The following is a 14,565-nucleotide window of genomic DNA, read 5'->3' as shown; positions in this document are numbered from 1 at the left end:
ACATGAAAAAATTACTTAGGCATCGCTACATGAGTCATTACTCAAGTTGTCATGTTTTGGTAAACATGCGGTGATGAAAGGAAAGTATAATAAATTATGATTTGCCAGGTTGGCATCTAATCAATGATGTATGGATGTGGAATGTTTTGGTTTGAGATGTGTGCCAAAGCAGATTACTGATTATGCAGCAACAGAGCCAAATTACTGATTATGAAAATTTATGCTAAAATGATTGTTTCTTTAATTACAAAGTATTTCAGTCAGTGTCAAAGTGAAATTAAGAATTGGAACTCTCCAGATCTTTTATTATGCATGGGGGGGAATCATATGTGCATGCGTAAAGCATACGAGAAAAACGGTTTTTGTGGTTTTGAGGTCCGGATTTTAGATTATTCCGGATAATTAACAACTGGATTTCGGACTTTGCACTGTATTGTTAGAATGCTTTATCTACACAGAAGCAATCACATCATGCAGCCACACATCACGTCTGCATAAATGTCCTAAACAAATATTCCTCTCTTTAATTTTTACTATTTGAAAAATTACAGACAAATATTGGTTTGATCTTTCTCTGTGCATTTTCCATATGAAAATATTATAAATAAGCTTCCCTGTACAAATATTCTCTGAGCAAAAATTGCTTATGTAAATATTCCTTTCATATACTGGCACAGAGTAAAGTTACCAAAGTTAACAGGAGTATCAATACAAAGGATTATCAGCAAAAATGTTTCTGACACAAGTATCACTCAGTAAATTTGCATTTTGATTTCTAAGAGATATTTTGTAAATTTCACTTAATTTTCAGAGTATTAAGGGTTTGATTACATGGTTATTGCTGTTCTTATAATCACAAGGAGATATCACTTGTATTAGGATTATTCTGCTTGCAAATATTACTGTCGCTGATTCTGTTGGAAGCGAAACACACTGCTTAAATTTCTAACCAGTGAATAATTATTTTTATAAATAAAGCATAAAAAAGCATAAAAGTTATGATTTTAATGTACATTATATCTCATAAATGTATGAAATAACTTCCACTATATGACTTACAGCATCATTTTTATCATAGGATATAAAATATAACAGCTGATTACAGCTACAAAAGCTCAAACAATTAATAACTACTACTAAAACAATAGTAATACATTACTCATTAATCATGGTCTTTCACACTAAATTATACACTCACTTATTTTGATAGAAAAAGTTTAAACCTACCAATCCTTCAACATAGACTTCTCTGGGTTCACCTTCAAATGTCAATTCTCTTGGTTCGTTATTATCCAATACAACAAGTGCTTTATTATTCACAAAGTGAACCAACCTCATTTTATTGTCAAGTTTAAAAGGTTTAACAGCAGATGGCAATGGCAGAGTATCTAAAATAGAATATTCACAATAAGTTTCAACTACCCATCACAACTTACATTTTTTACACTGTAGCATTTTATTAAATAACCACATTATGATACATAACTTAAAGGCATATAAAAAATAATGTCATTGCTGCTTTTAAAGATGTGGCATGCAATCACATCTGAGAAATATTTTACAACAAATTCCTGCATTTATTCAAATTCTAAACACATTGTGAAACATTTTTTAACTTGCAAAACAGCAACATAAAATTCAAAATAAACTAACAAAAATTTATTTCCTATTAACTATGAAAAGTATCTAAAAAAAACCTTCACTTTAAACAACATTTAAAGAATCCAAAACTAATTGCCCTTAGGTTTGTTTCATTATTATAAAAGGACTTCACGAAACTAGAAGCATTAATTTAGCAGTAAAACTGCACATTGAACAAAAATATGCAAACTACATAAAAGTGAAATACAATTTCAACATAAAAGACTGTACAGTTAAGATTACACATGTACATATATTTGGAATTGCATCATAACAAAAAATATTTAAACTCACATAGCAAGGCCATTTAATTAAAAAAAATTAAATAAATAAAACAAATTAAACACAGTATAAATGCGCAGCACAGTAAGAAAATGCTCTTTTTAAATTTATAATCTTTCATATCAGGGAAATTCTGCAACAGCTATGGAGAAAAATTATTGAGACTGGAAGTTGTTTTTACTGTCTTCATAGAAAATTTCTCACTTCCTCTTCACAGTAAGTTTAAGATACTTTGACCTTACATGACTTGATGGCTCAGGAACAACTACACCATACTGATGTCTCCTTAAATTTTGATGGAGGCTGTACTGTAAGGTTGTTTTAGGTAGATCTAAGCTGATCAAAATAATTTCATTACTGATGACAACTAAGCCACTTATTTTGAGCTTTTCATATGATATTTAAGACTACTTGACATCTCCTTTTATACAAGGAAAAATAACATTTACATTATTTTCAAATGCTTAAATTATAAAAGGAAAATAACCATGTAGCAGTTGTCCTCAAACACTCATACCATAGTAACATCCCATTCAGAATGATTTTAAACATACATTGCATAATATGCAACGCAAATTTATAATAGATTATGGCTAATCTGTTTGTACAGGTATTAACAAAAGAAAGAATCAGTTACTCTGAGTTAAGAGCTTATATTAGATATCATTTTGAAAGCAATAAAAAGATGGATATTTAGTTCCTACATGCAAAACTATCAAAGACAACTTTTTAAGTAGACAAATTAGAATTTTATTCATGCTTAGGTTCAGACAGTTTAAAAGAAGGAACTGAATATATTTAACAAAATAAAGAAAGTTATCTACAAGATTCAAAGACTAGAATATAAGAGAATGTCATTATAATTATTTTTTTCCTGCTTCTGAAGCTGAGAAGTAATTTTTATTCTAAGCTTGAAAGACAAACACTGCACTCACAAGTTCAAACAATAAATATTAAAAAATATTGCTTATGATATATTGGGCATGCAACTAAAAAAAGAGTAAAATGTAAAGTGATTTTATATGAAGTAATATATGAAATACTGGAAATGCAAAACCCCCACAAATGGCAAGCGGGTTACTAAGTAACAAATCTTGAAGAAAAAAACCAAAAAAAGTACCTACATTAGTAAAAACTCTGTACTTAATATTAAGTTCATAAATTAACAACCATACGCAGTGGAATATACTTCTGAGTTATTTCAATTTATTTATGTTAAAATGATATTTTTTATAAGTTAAACATTACTTAATGTGAAATTTAAATTTTCTTATATATCTTTAACCCTTTCGGGACGAGCGTCCCATATACGCATTCCCTAAGAGTGTCTTTTACAGCCAGGTGTCCCATTGATGCAACACTAGAGATTGCATTTAGATGAATGATGCGTATATGCATTTTAAGCTGGAACATTTTTCTGTAGTAGATGGCATCCTATGTTCATTACTTTTAAAATGAACACAGTTTTAGGATCCTGACCTTGAGTTTGAAATATTCTGCCTGACTTTGGTATTTTACTTATCAACTGTTGGGAGGGTGGGGGAAGGGAAAGCGTAAAGAGGTGGGCTCTTTAAATCACCGCATGCTAATATAAAGATTCGCGTGTCCGATTTATATACAATTCCTTTTTTTATTCTACTTTTCTCTATGTATGGTCTTTTAGGGTTACTATGTGGAGTTCTGTTACGTTTTGCATTGCCTTTAAGATACATTTCGGTTTCTTCTCTTTTTATTTTCGAAAGGCTTCACCTTGAGTCTATTACAGTGGGAAGGTGCTATTTATCAGAGGAAGAATACCCTCGTATGGTTAATTAACCATTTACTAACACAGATGACAGTGATGATTCATTTTCTAAAGAGTTTAGTGATACTTTTCCGTGCTTCGAGATTTACTACATTGTCAGTCTTCATTTCAAATTTTGTTACTTCTTACTGTAAATAGTCTTTATTGTGTTGTCTTATTAATTTTGAACTTTAATGATGGTGGTTATCAATTAAAACTTTGGAATAATTTGAATAGCACTTCAAAAAATTATTTTACAAAATAAGCAATTCTTTAAGTATATTTTCATGTAAAATAAAGAATAAAGAAAAAAGGTGTCGTCTTAATTTTAACACATATAAGAGCTCAAGTAATAATCTAAAGTGATACCAAAAATTACGATGCTAGATGTGAAACTTTTTTTCTGATTTTTTTTTTTTATAAAATTAGGCTTAGCAATGCAAAACCCCCATCCTGTATGGTGATTGCGTTCGATTCTCTTCCGTCCCGCATGAGCATCTTAAACAAAGGTGTACCGCCACGAAAGGGCTAATAGAAAATTGCATGGACAAAAATTCAATAATTATCCCAAATTTTAAATTCATAACTGCTTAAATCTAAGCTATAGAATGAAAATTCAGTAACAGGAACTAACATTATTTTAAGCAGCATTTGTTTTGCCTCATTGCATTAGGGTGGATTCACTAAAGAATTCTAGCAGTTTTGTAGATACCAGGACAGTATAGTGGAAAACTAGTACAATCAGTAAGAAAGGGTCAAAGGCAGAATTCTATAACATATACAGTAAGTACATGAAAAATCTAAGAGAACAAAAATATGAGATATTAGAAAAAGCACAGCATTTATTTGAATGGTAAAATTCAAATGAAGACTTGAAAGCAAATTAAAAATAGTTCCTTATATATAATAATAAAAATTCAATATGTAACTACAAAAATTTTTTAAATTTAACAACTGAATATTTTTGAGGAAAATACATCCATAAAAATTAATAAACATATGCTATAGTCTTCTCTTTACCATATGATAACAAGCATTCTTCACAGAACAGACAAAACAAAAAAGACAGTTCTTTACTCTTTCCAACAAGGTTAACTAACAGTGGCAAAAAGAAACCATGCCATTTTGTTCAAAAACACTTAAAAAATAATGCATATTTTACCAACAACAAAGTTCTGACAGACTTTCAGACATGCCTCTAAAATAATCTATTATTAGTGGTTCAGTCAAAGAGAAGAATACATACTTTTAAATTTCATAGTCTGAGGTTGAAAATTTATTTCATGTTCTAAATTTGCTCTCAGCTTCTGTGGATTTGAGAATTCATGATTTTTCATCTTACTGCTGTTCAAATTCTAAAGTATAAGAAGCAAAAAGAGTATCACACAAGCGAATATTCAAATGGAAATAATATAAAATTTAATCACACTGCAAACTCTTCCTTTTGGGTGTGGAAAAGAGGGAACTTAAAAACTTTTTTTCCATTATTCTCTTTTATTTTCTATAAGTGCGAAAAAGCATGAAAGTATGAAAGCATGAGAAAAGTATTATCAATGCCAAATCACATGGAAAATTCTAGGTGAGTGCACAAGATGTTATTCATGATGCTTACACATTATCTTTATACTGCTTCTCAGTTTAATGTTATACCATTCAATCCATTGAGAAAAACCTAAAAACCTGTGTTAATATGAAATGCATATGAGTGTTGCACTCAATAGGCATTTTGGAAGCTCTTTTATTAAAATGGTCTTTATAAAAACATAACCAATCCTCCTCCCCCCCCCCAAATTTGATTTAATGAGTTAAAGTTACATTTACATGGCTTTCAGCTAATTCCAATTCCATATACACTGTCGGCCATTAAAATTGATACACCAGGAAAGAAAGCAAACAGCAGAATCTTATTTATTATACACACAGTACTATAAAAGAAAGGAAACTGCTAAATTTTAGGTGGTTTAGGATACCTTAGCCTTAAAAATTTAGTATTACAGAGCTGTCATCTCTAGCAGCATCAATGGCTATAATCCAGCTCGGCAATAAGTTGAACTAGGTTCAAATTGAAAGATGTCGATATTTCATTCCATGCAGCTTCACCTCTATGCCAGAGTTTATCAATCATAATGGCACTGGCAAGTGGCGGCATGTTAATCTCTCAGCAATCCATGACCAATGGGTTACAGACCTTGTGAACGTGCTGGCTAGGGAATCAGTTGAACACCCTCAGCACTAAGAAAGGACAGAACAGCAGGGGTAACATGCAGCTGAGCATTATCTTGTTGAAAAATGGCATCCTGCAGGCCTCACAGATAAAGCACAGCCACAGCTTAAAGTGTATAGGCAATGGTGGCTGCCCACATTACCAGCTATATAAACAAGATGTGACCAAAATGTTTACCATGGCACCCTATACATGCATGATATAGGGTGCTGGGCCCACATGACAGTGACGAATGCAAGCTGGCTACATGTGCCCTCCTCATGTGAATACATCCATTGAGATGCAGTATGCAGAACTTGGATTCGTCTGAAAAGATGACATGGTACCACTCCCGTGCACATTGGTTATCGCTTTATTGCATCATTGTAAGCTTGTCTGTTTGCTGTAACATCAAGGAAAGCTGTGCTGACAATTTATAGTGCTTCAGACATCATCATGCTACTTGTGCAGACACTTGTCATCCTGCACACAAGTTCCTGACTCAGGGTATTGGATGTATGATTTTGCAAGGCCGAGAATTTCAATAGGTCATCATCCTGCTGCAATTAAATTCTGATACATGCTGGTAGAAGTTCCTCTTTCTTACATGAAGTGTAACATGAAGTTCACACAAAGGACTAATGTTCAAATGCGAACCCCAACGTCCAATCTTCCTGTTTATATACAATACAGATCGCATTACAGATACCTACTTTGTGCATATGTGCTGGAATGCTAAGCATTTGCATGGCCCAGCATGCAGTATCCTTCATGCAAATTTGATATTTTTTTCATGCTGCCTTCATGGTGTAGTAAATTTAGTTTTTCAATTTATTCAATTTTCTTTTTCTTTCTTTCTTTCTTTCTTTCTTTTTTTTTTTTTTTTGGTTTGTTTACTTTGCTGTTCAATTCAATATGCAGGTTGCTTCTAAAGTCTTCACGTACAGGAGAATCTAATGTGTTTTGATAAAATATGTCTTTATTGAAATATATATTCAAGTGTTTACTGTGAATGTAATGCAAAACACGGTTTTGTTTGTTCTACTATTGGTATTTATTTAATCTTTAAACTGCCAAAAAATATTTAATAGGCATCAAGTTTTATCTGACATGGCTCCAACCCAGTTAGTTCTAAGTGAAATGGTTCTACTGGATTTTAGAACTTTCAGCAAATTTATACAGCAAGATTTTTCCTCCAGAAACATTTTAATTTCAATGCGCTTGATCTTTCTGTCAAATGCATATTTTATAAATAGGATACAGTGGTATTTATTTAATCTGGATAATCTAATTTGGATATTGGTATTTATTTAATCTTTAAATAGGATACAGTGCATATTTTATAAATAGGATACAGTGCTTACTGTCTTCAAGTGTAACTGCATATGAGATACAATGCCAAGTTAACACTGTATCCTAAAAAATAATTAAAATATACAGTATATCCATAAAATGAATTCCAACAGCAATTAAAAACAAAAAAAAAAAAAATATTTTCAGAATATTTTATATTTGCTAGATTGTACCAACTTGAATCTAATTGCTATGTAATTTTCATTATTAAAGCACTTGCATTAAGGCATCACTTTGCATATCCCCAAAACACAGATTGAGGCATGACGTGATACATACTAACACTTCTTGTGAAAGAAATGCTACCCACCATGGTACATTTGATGCACAAATATGTTAAATTTAGTACCAAAAACAAATTGTCCAGGATGAATAATGATTAATCTGTTCTAGTAAACCACATTGAAAAGGTCTAGCATTCTGGCAGAACAATGCGACTTGGTGAAGCAAAACGACACACTAACCAAATCATATTTATCATTTGGAATCACATAATGCAGTTTCTTGTCTCCCAACTGATGCCACGGATAACATTGTGCCTGTATGCAATTCAATATGCAAAACACTTTATCCATTCAAAGAATTGTATATATGAAAATACAAATTGATATGGTTTATTTAATTTTTTCTTTGTCAGCAACCATATGTACCTTCACTTTTCAAGAACTGATACTTCAAATCAAGAAATGGTGCAATTCCCATAACTGTAATGACATAATTCAAGAACTTATCATCTCATTCAACATATCATGTGGTGAAAGGGCAAAACAGTGACAGATAACTCACTTCAGAGAGTATACACGGAACTCAATATGTATTATGGTTTCAAAAATTCTAGGTGGTGTGATATAAGTTCAAACAGAAATGACTGTGCAATTTCAGAAAAATGCAGAGAAAACGATTACATGGGAGTTCAACTGCCCTTACTCATTTTACATTCAAGTACACACATTATATCACAGTGTACTTCTGTACACTATATCATCTTCAAGTACACACACTTCACTTAATGAAAGGCACACTTTTACATCCTCCACTTAACTCCCCATTTGTTCACCATCATCTGCAACATTTTCGCTATACAAACAAAGTGTTTTACAAACATCGACTGTTTTCACTTTCCCTGCACTCAAGAAATGGACAACAGACTGAATTTCATAAGCTGCTATACAGTCTAACATCTTACACATGTAGAAATGGTGCATCAATATGATATGTTTTCCTTTGAATGGCATCTGCAGTTGATAATACATATAACAATTCAACTTAATGTGCACTTTCTAAAATTCGACCCCATTTTCTCGATATGCCCCATGTGAACTGAAATTAAATGGAAGCCTAAGACTCCTTCAGACTTCCAACCACGTTTTCCCTAGTAAGAAGTTACAGCCATTCAAGACAGCACCTCCCTCCCCCCGAAAAAATTCCCACTCCTCAGTCCATAACTGTCTTTCAAGTTATTGAATCAATTCAGATGATTTTTCATTTAGAAATTAAAAACTAATAACAATTATTTATGATAATGGGACACATCATTAATTCATCTTTGTTTAACCTAATTATGTTAATTAATTGCAGAAATATTATGTACATGATGTAATCAAATAATTCCACTCAGAGGTAGGAAAGTTGAAACAAAGGAAGGTTTGCCGAACAGCTACGATTTTGTAGTAATCACTGCAATATGAAATTTCATGATATGCTATACCACATAAAACAGTTCACTGCTGTGATGATAAATTCACCCAATATGCAAAAAAGAAGCTGTGCCAATATTGAACAAACTTTGTGGTCTCCTCACCCCACACCCCTCAAAAAACCCTACTTTTTGCTACAAATATTTCTGCTTCAAATCTAAAACAATTAAAATCCAAAAATAAAAAGTGAATTTTTGATTTTTTTCAGCGATATTTTCAAAGCTCAAGTTTCAGTTGAAAACTTAAGTTATAGAAAATATAACAAACTTTAGGATTACTTTTCAAGAAACTTCTGATACATCATTAATGGATATTCTACTTATTATTGAGAATTTCAAAATTAAGGAATGAGTTTTGAAAAAAGGCACAAATTAAAATTTGTTCGTGTATCTTTCTCATCAACAGGCCTCACCAGTGGCTGATCGATTAAAGCAGTAGAATACTGGTAGTTTGATCTCATTTCAAATTCAGGCTAGCTGTATGATTGGTTTTTGTGGTTTTCCTCATATGTAATGTGTATATGAGCCAGTTTCCCATACAAAGCCCTACAACAAGGCATCCCTACCCTAAGGCAGACAGCCCTCATATTCACCTTATTCAAACAACCTAACGATCTCATCAATAAAAATGAAATGTTACAGCTCTCTGAAGATAAACATAGAGAATTATGACATTAAGCTGTTCTCACTTCGAGACACAAACTGTTGGCTATTAATGAGTTACACCCTTTGATGCCAATATTTAGCTGCAGAAGACTGGCAACAATGTGTATGTTTTCTCTTGCAAAATAACAGTACGTGAAACAATAACTAGTAATAAACCTTCATTTTCTGTAAACAAATTCATGTTTTTTTTTACTCTTATGAAGAGAAATGCAAAATTACTTATTTCTGCAAAAAAATTATTTAAATTAGAACTAGGAAATGGGATATGAAGAGGGGCAGGGAAACAGCAATGTTACAATTTTAAAGAGAAACAAAGAAAAAATTAATAAGATGTGTTCACACCTGACTGAAATGTAAGATTTAGAGCTATTTTATAGGGTGTACTGATTTATGCAAATTCTGCAAATTTTCCACAAGCATGAGTTCATGCAGTAATAGATTACATTCAAGATGAATAGTGCCCTAAAGCTCTTACAGTACTAAGTGGGCTCTTCTGGGACACAACTGAATATTTCTATAAGATTTAAATATAGAGAACAGGAACATACCATTTCATCTGTTGGATTCTTTTGTCCTCAAGATAATAGGTGACTAGTACACCATGATGGGGGATGAGCATTATCTTCCACTAGGAGGAAGTTGTCATTGACTGCACTCCTTAACAACTTGACATAAGGATCGAGAAACTCATCTCGGTATATTTCAGCCATTCATTGCTAAAAACATGCAGGTCATTGTGGCTGTCCAGCATGATGCCCATCAACACCACAATTCTGCTGCTTTTGTAATGATGCCTTTCACTGATGTTTTTAAGATTATTGCATGTGTTTTGCTTTCTTCAGATTGTAACACATCTAGAATCACTCTACACAAACGAAAACCAAATCTATGAGTAAGAATGATGCAATTGATAGCTTTGTTGCACCCAGCCCTCTTTTATGCAGCCTGTGCCAGATATAAAAATACTGCTTTTGTGCACTCACTTAATATCTGGAAAATCGGGTACCTCTAGTTGTAGTAAGCTCCCTTGTAATCTGGATTGATTCTACTTCCTGCAGCAGTTATTGCCAAATAATGTTCCTGAAAGTCTGCTGCTGCAACTTTACAACCTTGACCTGTTAGTCTGCATTCATCACCGGCTTCTTTAAACTTCCATATTTCTAAGAGGATGCTTTTGGCTATTTTTAGGTCTTTATATACCTGTGCAGTGTGCTGACGACTTTCTATTAACAGTGGCAGGTCACTCAAACATGAGCAAGAGAACACAAGAGTGCCTAGACATTATTGCACAGTGGCCCAGAGAACATAAACTTGAACTCTCCATCCAAAAAATGCAAGCTCTCATCATAGGTTGATGACCTACACTGCAGCGAAACCCCAGCCTCAAGTTACTTGGAAATGGAATTAAATGCGTTACTGAACTGAAGTATCTTGAAGTGATCATAGATCTTAGACTTTCCTGGCTCCTGTACATCACGATGCTAAAGCAACGCATCAATCTCCTTACCAATGCTTTGCGGGGAATGACAGCTATAAGATGGAGGCTGTCTGCCAAAATTCTGCATATTTGGTACAAAATGGTTGCTGAAAAGATTGTGACCTACTGTGCATCAATATGGGGTACACGTCTTAACACCAACATGTGACACAAACTGAATACTATACAGCGGCAACAGCTGTTAATGATTTGCAAAGCTTATAAAACTTGCCCCACAGCAGCCCTACAAGTACTAGTGGATAGATATGCCACCCCTCGATTTGGTCATAGAGCGTGAGGCTGCAATAGGAAAGGTCACAAGACTGCGATGACAACATACGCTATTGGGTCAGACTTACAGCCTACCGGTCTCTTTACTCATGAGTCTAAGACATTGGCAGGAACTGACTACGCGTTCTGCCCCGTCTCAGATGGGGAAGTGATGCATGTACGGAAAAGGAGACTGGTGCACTACAACTCTGTATATCAGGCTGAACTCCTGGCTATCAGTGGTGCTCTGAAGTATAGCGCAGAAGTTAAAGGAGCTCCCACACAGATCTACTCTGACTCAGCCACCAGTCTGGCAGCCATAGCTAACGAGAGATCACATAGCCCGCTAGTTCAAGAAATTAGGCAGCAGCTGTTACAATTCAACCAGGAGCACGCCCCAAGTCTCTGCTGAGTGACGGCTCATACTGGTATCTCAGGCAATAAGCTGGCTGATGCTGTGGCAAAAGAAGCAGCCAACTCCACTGACGTCAATGAGGAAGGCACGTTAAAGCCGATCTCTTTCATCAAAAGACAGACGCAAGAACAATTATTGTCTCAGTAGCAACACAGATGGGATCAGGGCACCACGGGTCATCAGGTCTTTAAGTTTATCCCAAAAGTCAAGACCGATAAGTGCCACATATATTTTATGACACAGTTATTTTATGGCCCATTCCTCTCATACAAATTTCACTTTGGATTTTAGATAATGAATCCTGCGAATGTGGTGAGGTACGTGACCATGACCATCTCTTCTTCTCATGCACCCTCAGAGCCCAGTACAGGCTCAAAAAGCAAAATGACAATTACTGGCCCCAATGGTTCCAGACTACAAAGAGATCAAGATCAAGGCTGTAATAGATGAATGCGTAATAATGTACAGAGCAGATCCCAGCAATAGGAGTGCAAATCTGCAGTAATGACCATAGTGGTCGACTTGAAAGCCCTTAGGACTCGGTGTATACACACTGGCTGACATTTGGTGGCTGGGCACATCATATCTCAATGACTGGCCAGCATTGATGCATCAAACCTTACTAATTAGAGACATCAACTACCGCATGGCTACTTACTTCTGAATGTCAACTGGTAATTACATTGGAATGCATCACCTTCATATGAAGGTGTGCACTAGCATGTGAACTACAGCACACAGTACATAACTCTCAACTAATGTATACTTGTAAAGCTCTTACACTGTTCTGTCTGTACCCTATTGGTGGTATCCACTAGCATTTCTCTATGTATTGTTTGAATTTCTATATATATAATTGTACCAATATCATACGAATGTCTATTATTAACTTTGTAACTCTATGTAAATCTACACACTTGTATCTCTTAACCATATGTAATTCAACAACAGTGTAAGTATTTCCATATTCAGTTGTAATCCCCTATTACTTGATTTATGCTGTAAGACAATAGAATGTTAGTAACCCTTCAAGGGCCCATAATCGTGCCCATGTTGTGAACCCCCCCCCTTTTTTTAGAAATAGAACATTAAATAGGCCATCTCCACGGAGTTGTGTTATCGTGGGATGGTCCTGGCATCTCCCTGATGGGTTGGCACTCAATTTCGTATGGGTATATCCAGATATATCTGGAGCGGAAGCCAGCTCTGTGTGAGCCTGTGCACTATCTGTTCTACTTCCATTATTCCAATCGCATGCAATTTCTCACAATGAATCTGTAGCCTTTTCAACAATATATGTTCCACCATCCACATGTAAAGTTTTACCTGGCCACTTGCACAATCTTTGAAATTAAAATTTTAAGTACTTCCTTGCACACCTTTCCATAATGGGGAAAAGAATCGGCTCCAAAATTTGCATATTTCTGTGAAGGGAAGATGAATTCCATTGGACTGTGTGATAATGATGAGCTATCAACTACTTTCCACTAAATTTCACTTGACGGAGTTAAATAAGGTAAATTTTCATAGTTGTTCCTTCAGTTTTTTCCATTAGAGTCGCAATAATAAATATATTCTAGGATCTGTAGAAGAAAAAAAAATCTGTTATCTCAGAATGGTTTGAAAAATTAAACATATGTAAATATTTACAACTTAAGCTAGATACTTTTGTTCAATGTAATGCAAAGGCACTGATAAAATTGTTTTTTCAAATGGCTGGCCACTAGCAATTTAACGCATTCCTCGGGAGTGGTCAATACTCATCAGCCACTTAGCTGCCTCATATCACTGAGATCACTGACAAAGGTACACCACAGTAGGCTGAACCACAAGAATAGGAAAGCTCAATAGCAATTTGAATGAAGAACACCTCAGGAGATGGACTCGAGGGTTTCCCATTCATTTTTGTATGTCAACGAGCTTCTTCTATCACCAATATCTTAAATGCCATACAGACATTATACACTTATGAATATCAAAGCCTTCTCATGTATTCGAACCTGGCCCAACAATATAGTAGCCGGAAGTAATAAACAGCCAACTTGCCTAAATTTAAACAACCAAATTTAAATATATATGTTTCATTGAATCAACCGCTACTTTAAATAATTATAGTGGTTCCAAATTTGGCATAATTGTAAAATGTAAGTTCTTATGAGAAATAAAAGATGAAATAGAAATTCAGGTAAAAATATGTGATAAAACTGTTCCTGATATTTTAAATTCACCTAGATTCATTAAATCTAGTGCTAAGGATATGTCAAACAAATTCTCCATCTAGTGAAAAGTTACCAAAATCTGAATGTGGTTCATAACAGATGTTAGTAGAAAAGTAACTATATAATTATTTTTACATTTCAAATAAAACATGTGCAAAAAAATTTCTGGAAATATTTTGAAACCTTAAGGTTGCAATATGTCACAGTTCTTATTTATACATGAAATCAAATGTAATTCACTATATGGGTAAAGATTACACATTTTAACTCCTTGAAATTTTCCTTTGTAGAAATCAAAGCTCTAACAAGTAAAACTATAAAATACTTTGTAAAATCCATTGCAAAAATTACAAATCTGTACGACATTACTTCATGAATATTGTATTTATATGCTTGGAATGCACTTAGTTTTGAGAAAAATTGAATAATGACATCAATTTATAAACAGTTTTCAAATGCACAGAATCCAGATGATCTGCGAATGCCTATAATCCGCATTCAACATCAAATGTAAACAAAATTTCAGGTTTTCAGAAAATTCAATATAACAAATTTAACAA

The 14,565-nt window shown here is 33.9% G+C and overlaps 1 protein-coding gene across 4 annotated transcripts in view; it reads right to left on the bottom strand.

The window, feature by feature from the left end:
- Nucleotides 1–14,565, bottom strand: part of LOC118189518 (uncharacterized) — a 317,844-nt gene that overhangs the window by 126,400 nt on the left and 176,879 nt on the right. For all 4 annotated transcript variants that reach the window (XM_085809144.1, XM_035360141.2, XM_035360143.2 and 1 more), the window contains 2 exons: nucleotides 4,953–5,061; nucleotides 1,228–1,388 (listed from right to left, as the gene is read on the bottom strand). In XM_085809144.1, the coding sequence (XP_085665270.1) occupies nucleotides 1,228–1,388; nucleotides 4,953–5,061 (270 nt within the window). The remainder of the gene's footprint in view (nucleotides 1–1,227; nucleotides 1,389–4,952; nucleotides 5,062–14,565) is intronic.

This window comes from Stegodyphus dumicola, chromosome X2, assembly GCF_044657685.1.
Source record: "Stegodyphus dumicola isolate Sdum_Otavi_A_Nest chromosome X2, ASM4465768v1".
NCBI classification, from domain to species: domain Eukaryota; kingdom Metazoa; phylum Arthropoda; class Arachnida; order Araneae; family Eresidae; genus Stegodyphus; species Stegodyphus dumicola.
This window is presented reverse-complemented; position numbering and strand designations above follow the sequence as displayed.